Raw genomic sequence first — 15,258 nt, 5'->3', positions numbered from 1 at the left:
GAGTTTAAAACCTCACGACTCAGCGGTACCTATTACAACTCTAAAACCATGCATGGGGAACCTCACCTCGAAACTTCGGCACACCACGGTGGCTGGCTTCACTGTCGGCCTTCCCCATCAATTCCATAACCCGTGTAGTCATTTAACTAGAATGAGGGATCGTACCCGTACTATATATTCCTATAATCCTTGGTAGGATTTTTTCGGGGAAAAAGTGGGGGGAGGAGAGCGATATCGTGCTATTTTAAAAATGGAAAAGTCACTGTGCTCGTGAAGGATGGTTAAGGAAAAAGGTAAAAAAGAAGTGTTCTTTAGCCGGGTAAATAATTAATTAACTGCGCCTTCTAGCTAGAGCCAAATCGCGCCAGGGGCCGGTCCCGGAGGCCGCCGAGATTTCATGCAGCATTCCGCCGACGAGAATTCCGCCGCGGCGGCGCGCCAGGACGACGGCGCCGGCGCCGGCGCGTGGCGAGTGAATTCGTGCAGTGCGGTGGTGCTCAAGAATTCAGCGAGTTGTTTACCTAGAGACCTGCTCCCAGAGGGGGCCCTTTGAGGGTGGCGTCCCGGAAGGCGGCGTCCATCTCCGACCGGATCTTGAGCAGCTCCAGCGTCTCCTGCCGCGGCCACCGGTTGCCCGCGGAGCCGCCGCTGGCGCCCTCCTCGCCGGCGGCAGCGGCCGCCAGGCCCTCGGCGTCGAAGCCCCCGGCGCCGGCGCTGGATACGCCGAGCTCGTCGTACTGCTGCTGCGCCGGCGCAGGCGGCCGGCTGCTGATGGGTGACGGCGCCTCGGCCAGCGAGATCCGCTGCCCGGCGCCGCCGGCCGGCGAGAATGGCGGCGGCATCTCCACCTGCTGCGCGCCGAACTGTTGCGCCGGACCTCCACCGCCGCCGCCTCCTCCTCCTCCTCCCCCTCCCCCGTGCTGCTGCTGCTGCATGCTAAGAGCTCCTGCTCCCGCACACGCGCACTCGTGCGCGTCGCCCCGTGTTACCACTGGGGAATGGAGGTGATGAGACGATCAGTACATGAGGGACAGGTGAAAAAGATGGGAGGCGAGGACAACTGGAAAGAGGAGAGATGCGGACCTCAGAGAGATAGAGAGTGGAGGAGGAAAGGAGGAGAGGGAAAAGAAGGGAAAGAAGGGGGGAGGAGGAGAGGAAGTAGCCAGAGAAGAAGAAGGGGAGGGAGCACTAGTACTGCAGGAAGGAAGGCTGGCAAAAAAATGTACTCCTGCTAGAGAAGGAAGAAGGGAAGAAGAAGAAGAGGGAAAAAAGAATTAAGATACCATCAATAAGCAGCCTTCAATAAATAATAGTAGGGAGGATGGAGGAGAGAGAAGGAGAATGTGGTTGCTGTGAGGAAGAAGATGGGGGGTATGTAGGGTGAAGGAGAGAGAAGATGAGAGGTGAAAGTTGAGAAATGTTGAGTACTGCTGCAGGAGAGAGAAAGATGGAGGTCTGCAGAAGATGATGAGGGAGATGATGTGGGAGATAAAACAAACAAGATGCTGCGCTGTCAGGGGGGGGGGGGGGGGTTTACCTCCCTGCCTAATAACACTTGTTAGGAAAACCCAAAGGACCGGAAAGAGGGAGAGGAGTGTAGGGCAAAAAATGGTAAAAAAAAAAACATGTGAAGCACGAGAAAAAAAGGGAGGGAGTGCTGGAAACTTTGGAATGAGTGAAAAAAGGGTGAAAAAAATGGAGGAGGCTTGTAACAAAAGGGAGAAGGGCACAAATACCTCTCTACAAAACTCCCTCTACCTCAATACCCATGGAGGAATATGTTGGAATCTGTGACCATCTTACTTATTTTTCCCCCAAAATATCTAGTCATATGATATGCACAAGATTTTAACATTAGTTAAAAGAATACAGTAAAATTTGGATGCATCTTATGCATATGGTACCCAACATCACAACTTATATTTTTAAAGAATGATTAATAAAAATAAATTTAGATGGTCTGAGGTGATAAATAACTGGTTTCAGTGGTGAGATATCCTGAGGTGCCAGGACCATTGGAGCATCCAAGGGACACCAAGAAAAAATTACACCAGCCCAAGGTCAATTTTCTAGAGCAAGAAATCCACACATAGTATTGGCTAACTTACAAAAACCTTTTTTAACTATCAGACACACAGAACAGAATTAGTTAGGGTAGAAAAAGCAAAAAAGAAAGGGAGAAATAAAGGCAGTAGTAGGAGTGTGAAGAGGCAGACAAGACCACATTATAACAGCTGTAATGTGGGCCCTCCCGGAGAGCGAAAGAGGTGCAGAACGTGCCCGGCGATTAACGCGGACCCCCATCCCCACCCGCCCCCCAAACCAACCCCACCAAAGCGACCCACAGGAAGACGCCACTGGTCTGTGGGGCAACGGAGTCCTCCGGGCCCACAGGTCATGCGGACAGGGTGGGGTTGGATGCGTGCCCGAGTGGAACATGGGGGGTATAAAAATGGCCATGCATTGGCATGTTGTGGTTAATCCCTCACTTTCCAGGTAATAAATGCTGATGTGGCCTTTGTTAATGAATAGACAAAAAAATCTGGGCGATTAATTAAGTTAACGACCCCAATTATTATTCCCTGCTTAAGTTAATGTATGGCACGACGGGGTTTCCATCTCGTTTCACATGGGAATATTTTTTTTCTTAGAACAGGGCTGCGTGGGTTGAATCGGAGTGCCGCTATGGTCACAAGATATTGGTACCAGAAAAGGAAAATTGTGTGCATACGGATTAATTTTCCATGACTGTAGGAGTAATTAGGATTCTCCGTATCTTCTGTGTATTCGTGTATTGATTTTCCGTGTATCTATTGTGCAGCATGTTAAATTGAAATAATGATTAGGATTCGTCATATCTTTTGTGTATTCATGTATTGATTTTATGCATATCTTATGTCCAACATGTTAAATCAAAATGTTGCGAGCCACATAGATTTATAGAAATTATATCTTTAACATTCATTATTTTTCTCTATCTATATTGACGGTTTTATGTTCGCCGTATCTTTTTTTCTATGCATGCATATGGGGATTTTAGGTGCCGCTTTTAATTCGTCGTATCTTTGCATGCCTGGCATGTTGAACAAAAATATTTAGCATGTAGCTCATAGATATCACTATATCTAACTCATCAATTTGTTTGTGTCTATACTCAAGTTTTTAGGTTCCCCGTATCTCTTGTCAATGTATGAATATTATTATACTAGGAGTAGTCTTGGCTCAAATTTTAGCATATCTGAAACACTGAGTGGCACCAAGATCTCATTATATCTTTAACTTGTTGGCACACGATTTGCTACGTCACCATGTAATATGGCATAAATGTAGTGCCGCAAAACGTGTCTCTAAATCTAGACTCATTCTTTTTCTAGAAAAAAAAGATGCATACATAGTGTACTGAAAACACATGTGATTTGTTATGTAATTGTATCCCAATAGCATATATACATGAGTAGTCCCTTTTCTTTAAATTATCTTATTAATATATATTCCATGTATCATATGGTATCACAAAAATACTAAAATTGCAGACGCTCCTATATGTATATACGAAGATACGCTCATCGATTTCTCCATAAATATCTTTGTTTTTAGGTTCACCATATCTTTTCTCAATATGTATGAACGTTATTGGATCATATCTTTGAGGGTCACCTACCCTAGTCTTAGCATATCTTTGCCACCCACATGTTGAATCAAATTGTTTGAGTAACACAACAATATTGCTGTACCTTTAACTTCTCAGCACATGATTTGTTACATCACTCTATCTAGTGGCTTAAATGTAGTGTGGTAAGATAACAACTTTTAAAAAATGATGTATAAATCAAATAAAACACATGCGATTTGTGATGTGACCGTACTCGATATCATAAACGTACATGCAGAGGCTTCTATGTAAATAGTACTATTTTGCTTCTATATTTGCATTTTATACTCATCAATTTTGCTTCTATATTTTCATTTTAGGTTCCCCATATCTTTTTTATGCATGAACGATATTAGATCATAATTTTGTGTGTCACCTTTAGTTTTAGCATATCTTTGTCACCCAAATTCCTGAATCAAAATGTTTGAGTAGCTCCTAGATATCACTATCTATGACTTGTCAACGCATGATTTGTTATGTCACTCCATCCAAAGGGCATAAATATAGTGCGTCAAGATAACACCTATAGAAAAATGCACATATGATGTGTATCTAAAAAATGCATATATGATTTGTTATTATGTCATGCATAAATTAATGTTGTGGAGTCTCCTTGCTTTCAATGTTGCTTACTACAAAAATACTAAAATGGTGAATGCTCCTATGCAAACATAGAAAGGATATATGGGCGATCCACACACCATTTTTCGTAGACGAATTCTCATTATATCAGCCATCAAATTAATAATACATATATCAACTATCACTGACAATGAGCATGATTTATTGATATGCAATGTGATATATAGCATATAAGTAATATAATATATATATATATATAGTACTGTTCTTGAAACTTACCATAGACTTCTGTGGTGCCATCTGGGTGCGCGTAGCACTGCACTAGGGCTGGCAATACGCTGAAATTAAGGGTGAGAGAAAGAGGAGGAATCTTTCCCTCCAGGTGGCACACGATCCCACCTGCATCACCCATGATCTGCCGGGCGGAGGGTAATGATTGATGATGCCTTGAGGGGTGTAAAAGGCTCCCTCCCAAAATCACCACATTAACTACACTGCTAACTACACTGCTAAGCCACCGGGAACCTTTTTGCGTGCAGCCGGCGGCGGACGGTGGCAGCTCCATGCATGTCCATGATGATTTCAGAATTTACAGTTTTTCAGGTGGTAAAATTCAGCATCCGTGGACAAGTCGGCTATATGCCCAGTAGAAACTTTTACTTTTCCTATATTGACAAAACTTATATAGTATGATCCCACATGTATATAAGCATCTAGCTAGTTATTAACAATGAAGTTCTTTTACACCTACCCATATTTTTTTTTCTTATAGAGTTTCTTTTTGGTGTTAATAGGTTAATTGCAAGGTGCTAATTTCCAAATATGTACACTTGTACCTCTAGCCACCCTGAAAAAACACCTCATGCTGGATTTCCCAAAAAAAAAAGATAAAAAACCTGGAGTCAAACAACAACAGTAACTTAGACCAACTGTTATAGTTGAACTCAGAAATCGGACAGGAAAAAAAGCCCACACAAAGCAGTAGGTGAGTTAGACTTTTTTTTTACCACGTGCTGTATGTCTACAGCCAGAGAAAGCCCAGGCTATCCTACACCACATATCATGCGTTTTGTTTTTTTTTTTAAAAAAAGTATCATGCGTTTTGTTTTTTCTTATCTATATCAAGAAAAGGAAAACTGGTAGCAGACGTGTAGGTAATTTCCTTCCATTTCTTTATTGGCAAACATCTCATTAGCTATAGCATCACCATATTATCCGGTGCTAACTATTTATGTATACGCTGTCTAATCCCCATTTTTCATTAATCAGATGTAGGCCCCACACACTTGCAGGTAGTAGATGCCAACTTCCCTGACCACATTGGCGGCGCGTGTTAATCCACACAACTGTTGCGACTTTAATCGTGTTTTTTTTCTTTTCTTTTCCTCGTCCCAAACTCATCCGCTTAGGTACGGCCGGTGCCAGTGCCGTGTGATGCTGCGGCGTCACTTTCTGATGGGATGCATGCACGTCAATGGAGGTTTACCATAAAAACTCAGCTCATCAGATCCAACAGCATACTGTAGTGAATGACAGTGGTGGCAACCTCGACCGGCTAGCTAAAAAGTTGGATTGGATCTGGTAAATTCACTTGGAATGTTTCTGCCCACAAAAGGTAAATTAATTAGTTGTTGGCTTGTTGCCCATTGCCCCCACATAGCTTGCGTCATCCATCTTCTCCATTGGCTTTGGTTTCTTTTTTGTTTATATATTGTTCAATCAATCACCGCATATTCTGTTCCGTTGTTAATTTCCAAATATTTTTTTGGTGATGCTTTTAATCCGGTTCCATTCATTGCTGAGCAAATAAATGGATTGTTGTTGTTGTTGTCAGTCTCGTCATTTTCTAGCTAGAGCAAGAGTTTCTTTCTAGTCCAGTTTTGGACCTGACGTTTTAAAGAAAACACTGAAGAGATGCTGACAACCTTCCTCTCAACTGAGCTTGTTAAATCACGATCAAATTATTCCCCGCGTCAATCGGGCCGTTACCTCCCTGCAGCTCTTCCACACTTTGATCAAACATCAAGTCGGTGGAAAATCAGGCTGCCTGAATTGTTCGTTTCTTCCGCGCTTAGTGCAAGCACATTTACATGGTTGATTCGTGAAATGGTTGGTAGGAAGATTCACAGGCTGCCTGAATTGTTCTTTCTTTTTTTCATGATGAAGGTAGGGGTAAGTGATCAGGTAGTGGAGCCATGTACTGACTTTCATAGTCCATTGATCCACGATCCGGAGGCTCTAGTTACACAAATAGTTTAATTGTACTCCACTAAAAAAGTTTACTAGCAAATATAGTAGTGTAGACTAAATCCGATGTAGGAATTTTCCCTACTGAACTACTCCTTCGTATAGTTGTCCATTCATGCCATCCGGCCCAGTCCAGCACGAGTCCGGCACTACGCCACCGTCGTGCTGTGCCGTGCTGGCCCACGGACTGCACCGACAGCTCAAGCATGGGTCCGCAATGCCTTTTTGGTGCCGGACCGACCCGCAGAGCACGGCCAATTTCACGTGTCGTGCCAGCCCGCAACCCGTGGATGCAAAAAACCCTTCACCAACTTCAAATTCAACACTGAACTCAAATATAAAGATCAATTCAACAATCAGTTCATCACACAACACACATTCACAGAATCAAAGTTCATCATATAATCACATTTCATACAGAATGATAGAATTATATAGATATAGTTATTACTAGTTCAACACTTGATCTATGTGATCAAGTGTTGGTTGTCTCGTTAAAAACCTTCCTAGGTAAAAACTAACACCTCGTAAGAAAACCCTAGGAAGGAAAAAAGAGTGCAACCAGCTCAGAAAAGTTCAATAGTTCAAGTTCAACATTACATCACATGATCATAAAGGCATAAGATAACTTAAGAATACTAGAACAGTAGTCTTCCAAACTCCACAGGCCACACTCCATGACTCTAGCTTGCTCTTGATCAGTTGGCATTGGCACGGGCAGGCCAGCAAGTAGGAACAAAATGTTAATCATGTTAGTATGTTACTTTAGTAGAAAGAATCAATGAATCATGATAGGCAATAGAAGAACAGAACTGAACATGTACACACTTACTGTTTTTCCATGCTTGCCCTTCATCTTGCTCTGGGTAGGGGTTGTTGAATATTTCCTCCAGTTCACTTGTTTTCAACATCATGCTGTGCCCTTGCATCTCCCAACTCCCAGTCCTTGATGCAGGTCAACATCTCCACCGTCTCAGGCAACAACCGCCAGCGCCGCTCCTCGATCACCCTGCCAGTAAGACTAAAGCAAGATTATGAAGAAACAGTGGAAACTGGAATAGACATCACATCTTTAGCTAGTGTGGACAGAATAGGATAAGATAGCTTGTGCTCATGCCACCAACCAAGTATGTTGAAGTCATCCTCATAGCAAGTGACAGCGTCACTATTCAAGTAGGCTAACAACTTAGAAACAACAGATATAGGAGGTATAGATGCAAGAACAGGAGAACCACCTGAACTAGATGGAGCACCAAAAATCTTACCCATGCAGTTTTTTTCTTACCAATAGTTCCTATAGTTTGAGAGGGCCTCTGCAACCTAACTGCACCAAACTTATTTTCATACTTGTTAAACAGCTTATATAATTCAGTCCTTACCTCACTAAAATAAGAAGAGTAAACAACACCAATTGTCTGAGAAAGAAGCTGAAGAACATTATGAAAACCTCTCATCCCTACCAGCCCCCGGGTCTTCACTCTTGGATTGGTGGTTGATCCGAAGATAAAGCTTCCATGGCGCTAGGAAGAAAGGGTTCGACTCCACAATCATCTTGGTCTCCTGGCGTATTTGGAAAGAGCAAAACAATCGGGTCTTCTCCGGAGATCCTCAACAGACACCGCAACAGCTAGCAGCAGCAGTCGCCGAAGAAGCGGCGACCTGGTTCACGGTTGGGGCACGTTGTCTATATAGTGTAGGATGGCATTTTGAGAGTCTGTGATGCTATGACATTCGTGGTTTAATGTCTAGGAGCTCCCGTCTCGTGTAATCGGCTCATAGAACCATTTACCGTGTGCGTGTGCCCGGTTTAGGCCCTCGTTGTATTAGTAATATTTATCTCTTCTTAATGGAATGATGCGCAGCTCTCCTGCGTATTCTAGAAAAAAGAAAAAAAAAGAAAACCTCTCATCTTGGCTCTAAGATCCAAAATAAACACAAAGGAATATAACAGAGGTATGTTCTGCCAAAACTTGAGGAACTTGAGCTTCATGGGAACAACAATGTTTCTGAGCAATGGCTCAGTCTCTTGGCTATGCAAATGACCAGCAATCTCAATAATATGATGCAACATCAAAGGACTTGTTGGATAGTAAACACAAATAAAGCAACAGTCGAATCATAAAATGTTTCAAGGAACTGCAAAATTTTCTCAGCAACTATCTAATGTCCATCACTCAGTAGTGGCTGGCCATTGTGCAAACCATAATCAACTGAAATAAAGATAGAAAATGTGCTCTTATATGGTAGTAGATGTTTGAGCATGAGATATGTATAATTCCATCTCACATCCATATCCAAACCAAACTTACGAGGGCGTACCCCCTTGACAATGCAAAAGTTATGGAAAGCAGCAATGCGTTGGTTAGAAGAGTTCAAAAAAAAATGTTGCAGTCCTAAAAGCCTCAAGATAACACTTGATCCTCTTCAAACCAGACTTGACAATGAGGTTAATAATATGACATGGACAGCACTGATGCAAGAGACCACGCAATCCTTTATTAGGATCTTTCTCATTCTTGTCAAGTGATTCGGGGTCTGGACCAAGATAACCAACAAATTTGGGAATGAGTGTGGCCATGACAGAAGTGTTAGAAGAAGCATTATTAAGTATGACAGAGAAAATCTTATCCTTCAAACCAAATTCAGGAACCACAGCTTCAATACGTTCAGCAATGTTAACACCAGAATGTGAACAATCAATTAGCCTAAGAGCAATAACTCTCTTCTCTAATTCCCAATCAGCAGAAATAAAATGTGCAACAACACTAAGATAGTCTTCCTTAGCATTGGCAGACCAAATATCAGAAGTAAAATAGACAGAAGAAATAGAAGACTTCAAACATTCAACCAGGGAAGCACGACGCTCAACAAAGTACTTGGTAAAATCTCTAATAGTGGTTTGCCTAGAAACTTTATCAAAACGAGGATTGTGAGCACGCTGAATGTATTCCTCAAATGCCTCTGTCTCACCAAAACCAAGAGGTAGATCAAGTCTAGAAATTAAATGATACAACTCCTCAAGAGCAACATCAGGTTTATATTCCCAATTATGGATAGAGCCATCAGAATTGAACTAAAGTCGAGACTGAACTAGAGCAGAATGATTTTGTTTAGCCAAGCACATCTTTTGGTGCCGGAGCAAATGCCCAGTACCAGCACAAGAACGCCCAGTGAAAATAGAAGAACAGTGAATGCACTTAGCAGCATATCTCACCTTCTTACCATTGGCGCCTTCCTGAAACAACTCCTCGAAGTCGTTCTAGTGGTACCCTTGTGGACGCTGGTGCCTGTTGAGGTAGTTGGCGTCGAAGATGGGGTAGAAGCTGGTGTCAGAGTCGTAGACCCACCTCCGGCAGCATCACCAGCAGAAGCACCAGCATCCTTATTGATGGGAGTAGCAAAGCTACCGAAGATTGCTACAGCTCCGGTAGCCAGGTCATCCACATCGTCGTCTGACAGCCCATAAGCCCTGAGGTCGTCGTTGATGGTGTAGTTCTCATCCATCACGACAACCTCGTGCGATAGGCGGCAGCCCTCTGGCATTGACCTCGTCGCCTCGGCAACTCCGTCCCTCAATGGTGTGCAGCCCCCCACCGGAGACCTGCAAGAAGAAGAAGGAAGGAGAGGATCAGAACGCAGACACCCTAGATCTACGACTACAATGACAACATTAGGATTCGGGATCAAGATCTAGGGTTAAGGTTACCTGCTCAGTCGGAGCCCGGAGTCAGGCAGGATGACGAGACGAGATGCCGAGAGGGGAGACTGCGAGAGGACGAAGGCCAACGGTGGTGAGCGAGACCTTCACCGCTCCGCGGCGTGGAGGACAAGACAGGAGAGCAGGACCGGGAGTGGGAGGAGGAGGAGAGGAGGACCCGGAGATCTCACCGTCACTAGAGAAGAGAGGGAGAGAGGCGAGAGCGAGAGCGGTGGGCGGGCGGCGGTGGAAGAGCCGAAGCTGAGAGTGAGAGCGAGTCAGCGAGAAAGGTAAGGGAGGGCGGCCGCCGAGAGGAGACGTGGAGGCTAGAGTGTGCGAGGGGGAGGCCGTCGAGGAAGTTATATATGACTCCTCCAGGACGCCGGGCTGGACTGACACCGACCGTTAGCTTATACGGGCTGGCTACGGGCTGACCGTTGGTATGCGGGCCAGGTCGTGCCCGTCGTGCTGAGGTGCCGACCCACGCCCGGCACGAGCCACTAGGCCGGGCTAGCCTGAGTCCGAAGGGTTACGGGTCGGGCCAAAAAAGGGGCTCCGTGTCGAACTGCGGGCTGCATGGCCAACTATACTCCTTCGTTATATTATGCGTTTATGACACCAGTTACCTTTGTTAAATACGAATGCCCTTGTCTCTAAAAGAAATAAATAAGATACAAATAACCCTATAGGCCCAAGACCTAAGGAAATGGAAAGAAAATCCCCAGGCTCCATATTTGGAATGGCCAAGGTTTTCATATATTCTTATTAACCGTCCACTTGCAGGGCATCTCTTCTATTCTATACTACCAGTAGCACTAGCAGTCTAGCAGTGCAGCACCACCATGACGTACACGCAGTTGCAGGGGGGGCAGCGGGCAGAGCAACAGCTTTGTCCGGGTGCCTTTTGGGCCGAGACGGGCGCGACACCCCGAGGAAGCTGACACCGGAATGCTCCCAAACTCGCCGTTGCCAAAAGCTGACGACGGCGACGATGGGCATGGACGCAGCGCCCGGCGCCCCCCGGCGTCCGGGGCACAAAAGGCTGCGGCCACCTAAATTATTCGCCTGCAACTGCAGCGGGCGCAGCCGCAGCGGCGCCGTCGAGGACGCCGGCTCCTCGTGTCCTTCCCTCTGCAAAAAGGGGAGGAGTGGAGGCGGAGCGCTGAAACCTCTGAACCGGGCGCCGGCCGGATGGGATGATGACCTATCCGCGGTTCAGAAATGGCAGAACCACAAGGTCGTACCCATATTGCACGTAGCTCAGAATTTTCGAAGATACAAAATTGCACCGGTACAATACTCTATTCGTTCAATTTTATACAGGGGTTAGTTTGATTTCAAAAGGGTTAGAGATAAGTTGGACCAACAATTTCAAAAAGATTTATCTGTATATTTAGTATGCAAGGTGCATTAATAGATTTATATCTCGAAATGTTTTAAATATGTTGTAGATCTTATAGCGACTGGCATTGTATTTCAAGAGAAATCGAATGCCAAAATCTACTCAAATTGGAAGAATTTTTTCATAACAAAAATACGCTTTACACTAATATGCTAATGGACAGAGGGAGTAGATAAGTACGGTCGTCTGCCACACTTTTTTAGTTAGCCGTCTGGTAGAGAATTATATGCGGATAACATTGTCGACTTTGGAAGATGTATATGATCTACGCGTTGACTGTTCGGTGATTATTGCATTTGTGATGGCGATCACTTTGGTTGTTTATGCTCCTCTTTTCTAGCCGTCCGATAGAGAATTAATTATATATGCCGATAACTTTCTCAGCTTTGGAACATGTATATGATCTACGCGTTGACCGACGGGCGACGGGTAATTGCATCTGTGATGTCGGTCACTTTGGTTGTTTACGCTTCTCTTAAGCCGCGCCGAGTACTGTAATTATTTAAGCGTGATATAGTACTCCCTCCGTTCCAAATTATAAGTCATTCCAACTTTCTTGGAGAGTCAAAGCATCTCAAGTTTGACCAAATTTATACAATAAAGTACTAACATTCATGATACCAAATAGATACCATTAGTTTCTTCACTAAATATATTTTCATAGTATATCTTTTCGGTGCCATAAACTTTTGTGATCTTCTCTATAATTTTGGTCAAACTTGAGATGCTTTGACTCTTCAAGAAAGTTAGAATGACTTATAATTTGGAACGGAGGGAGTACATGTTAACCCGTGCATTACTTGGGGGAGCTCAGTTTGCATTGATCAATTCTTAAGTAAGCCACACGTACGTCCTTGTCCAAAACCCTTCCAAATGGCAACCGTTGTTTAATTAATCCGGTTAAACGACGACAGGGCATTTCACATCAAATATCTTGTACAAAAATCAATGCGCAACAGGGCAAGAATCATCATCCACCCGTCCGCGCCTCCCCCGTCGTTCATCAGTTCTTCCGATCCAGTCCTTTCACATTTGGAGATCGGACAGCTCCGTTTCCTGTCGCCTGCACAACCACAACATGCATTGTAAAGATAAAACATTCTCCTGTTCCGGCACCAGGGTCCAGGGTTGTGCATGAGGCCAGTGAAGTTTTTGTATGGAGCTGCTTGTCCAAGATCTTGCAGCAGCTAGCAGAGCATGTTACAAATGGCAACGTTAACTTGTGTGGATTCAGGGTCAGTCAGGTCACTTTTACCAGTGTGCGCGGCATTGTCCACGCACGCGACACGGGGCGCAAGCAAACGTATGGATCATACAATAATTGTGTGTGTACGTATCCGTTTACTTTCTTGGCCAAACCTTTTTGACTAGCGTTAGTTTGCGATGTTTCATCAGAACCGGCACGACCACACAAGCAACGATACACACAGGGCATTATCTATCGCAAGAGGATATGAGAGATTCCCTCTGCCTGACTGACTGATGACACGATGCATGATTCCGGTGAGTTAGCCCCATCATGTTTTTGTACCAGCAGCTGCAGCTTATCGTTGTGGTGTCATCAGCAAGAAGTCATGGAGAAAATGTGGCACTGGATTATCCTTTTCCTTCTGATTATGATAGTTTTTGTAAAAGTTGTTAAGAGACCAAAATGAGATGAGAACACGCTTGTTTTATGCATGGCATGGGAAATGCCAAATGGCCACGGCACCGCCAAATGAATACGGTGAGCTCATCCTTGAGCAGCTGCTCCTCCCGAACGTTCGGGCGCGCATCTCCAAGTTGTTTCCTACACGGAGGATCGACCATCTTTTGTCAGTAACACAATATGCATCGATTGGATGACATGCTGAAATATAAGAGTGGGAATATGTCGATATCATGTACACCATCCTGTTTATATGGAGATTCTTGCCTCATCTTCTTTTCTCTTATCTTTCTCTGGTATAAGGTTATCGTCGTCTCTACCAAAAGGTCGTCTTCTAGCTCCAGTGATGACATCATGACAAATTCGGTAATTCTACAATTCGTTCCTAATTTCACATCTCGATGATGCTCCTCAAACCTGCTGCTTAATTATGGACGCAAGTATGCTGGATTATCCGAAGACGAGTATATGAACTCGTTGCGAACATATACCGCCGTATACGCAACCACACGTGCGCGCGTGAAAGGAAAAAAAAACAAAAATAAAATAACCGCGGCACACGGCACGCGCGTGGCTGGTGGCTCCCACGTGCACCATGCACGACCGCGCCGGCCTCGTGTGCCAAACTTCCACTGTTGCGTAGCGTCGCGAGCTTCTCAACCCCAATTACCTTGGCCAAATCCCTTTTTTCCCTTTCCGGCTATCGTTGAAGAGTCAAAGACCCCGAATGCGCCTTCGAGCGGTGAACACGTACAGCGTTCACACACACACACCAACCTGGGAGGCGGCGGCGAGAAGATTCCGGCTGATGGCGCGCTCTTGCTCTCCCCCCTGTCCTGCTAGTACTACCGCGAGTTAGTGGCCGTGGGGGAGCTGGTACCCCAGTAATTGACCGGTTTGACCACGCCGGCCGACCGGTCGTACGGACGGGGAGGCGCGGCGCGGCCGACATCATCTATCAGCGGCGGCGGCGACGGTAACGAACCGGTCGCTCCCAACCGTAAACGAGCCGTGCTGTCAGGAGTCAGGACAGGTGAGCACCTGCTCTGCCGCGCCCGCGCGCGTTTGAAAGTCAGCGCCGCCGCCCGTGTCCATGCATGCCGGCGACCGATCGCCGTGCTGATGCTGTTGACCGACAGTTACCGCTGCTAATGCTGGTGGTGGTGAGTGGTGACAGATAAAGCTGCCTTTGGTTTTTACGCGTAGGAGATCAAGGGAGAATTGGTCTCCTTTTTCACCGGCTCGTCGTACAGCTAGCTACCGTCGGCCGTCCAATTTCATTCGGGAGCGGCAGCGGCAATGCAACTTGGTGATCGAGGAGTAGCCGACATGCATAGTGGATTGGTGGCCAGTGACTGGCCGCTGTGAAATGTGGACGGGATCAGGCGGCCGGTGAACGCACGGTTTGATGCGTGCAAGCATGAGCACGCGCGGCGGTAGGCGGGGTAGGGCTAGATCATCCCCTCCGGTTTGTTTCTTCCTTTTTCCACGATGTTTGACCGGGGTTGCTGACCACCACCTCCGGTTCCTGTCGTTTGATTTGACCTGGTTTTGTCAGCTTCCAATTTAAGGTGATGCGCGTTCGCGAAGAAAATGAAGTTTTTTCCCACCTTGTTCCCTGTTCACCTTTAAACGAAACGAGGACATAACAATAACCTCATCAAAAAAATTAAAAAAGAGTAGAGCGGCACGCAATGAACACAGGTGATGAACCGGCCAAGTTAAAGTAAAATAAAGGTTGGAGGTCACAGTCACCCGCCCTCTTTTTTTAGCCCCAACAGACGATGCCTTCGTCACTGTCACCAAGCTTAGCTAGTGGCGTCACTGTTGGCCACCCTCACGGCAGCAGCAGCAGCAGCAGCAGCAGCCATCGGGCATTGGCGCTAACAAGCGCGCGGCATTGACCGGCCACACATGTGTGGCTGCGCTCGCGCCAAGCATCACGCGGTTGCGCGCATCATCGAAAGCCAAATTCCACATCGATCCCCCCTACGGAGCGTCTCACTGGGTGCAAGAGTAACCCCTCGGTG

At 45.7% G+C, this 15,258-nt stretch overlaps 1 protein-coding gene across 1 annotated transcript in view; it reads right to left on the bottom strand.

Moving 5' to 3' along the window:
* Positions 1-1,470, bottom strand: part of LOC101762434 (trihelix transcription factor GTL1) — a 5,405-nt gene extending 3,935 nt beyond the window's left edge. The window contains 2 exon segments of the mRNA XM_012842882.2: positions 522-550; positions 552-1,470. Coding sequence (XP_012698336.1) covers positions 522-550; positions 552-935 — 413 coding nt within the window. The 5' untranslated portion in view covers positions 936-1,470.
* Positions 1,471-15,258: the final 13,788 nt, after the last annotated feature.

The sequence above is a fragment of the Setaria italica genome, chromosome IX (assembly GCF_000263155.2).
Source record: "Setaria italica strain Yugu1 chromosome IX, Setaria_italica_v2.0, whole genome shotgun sequence".
NCBI classification, from domain to species: Eukaryota; Viridiplantae; Streptophyta; class Magnoliopsida; order Poales; family Poaceae; genus Setaria; species Setaria italica.
The sequence above is the reverse complement of the archived record's forward strand: the minus strand, read 5'-3'. Positions and strand labels throughout refer to the sequence as shown.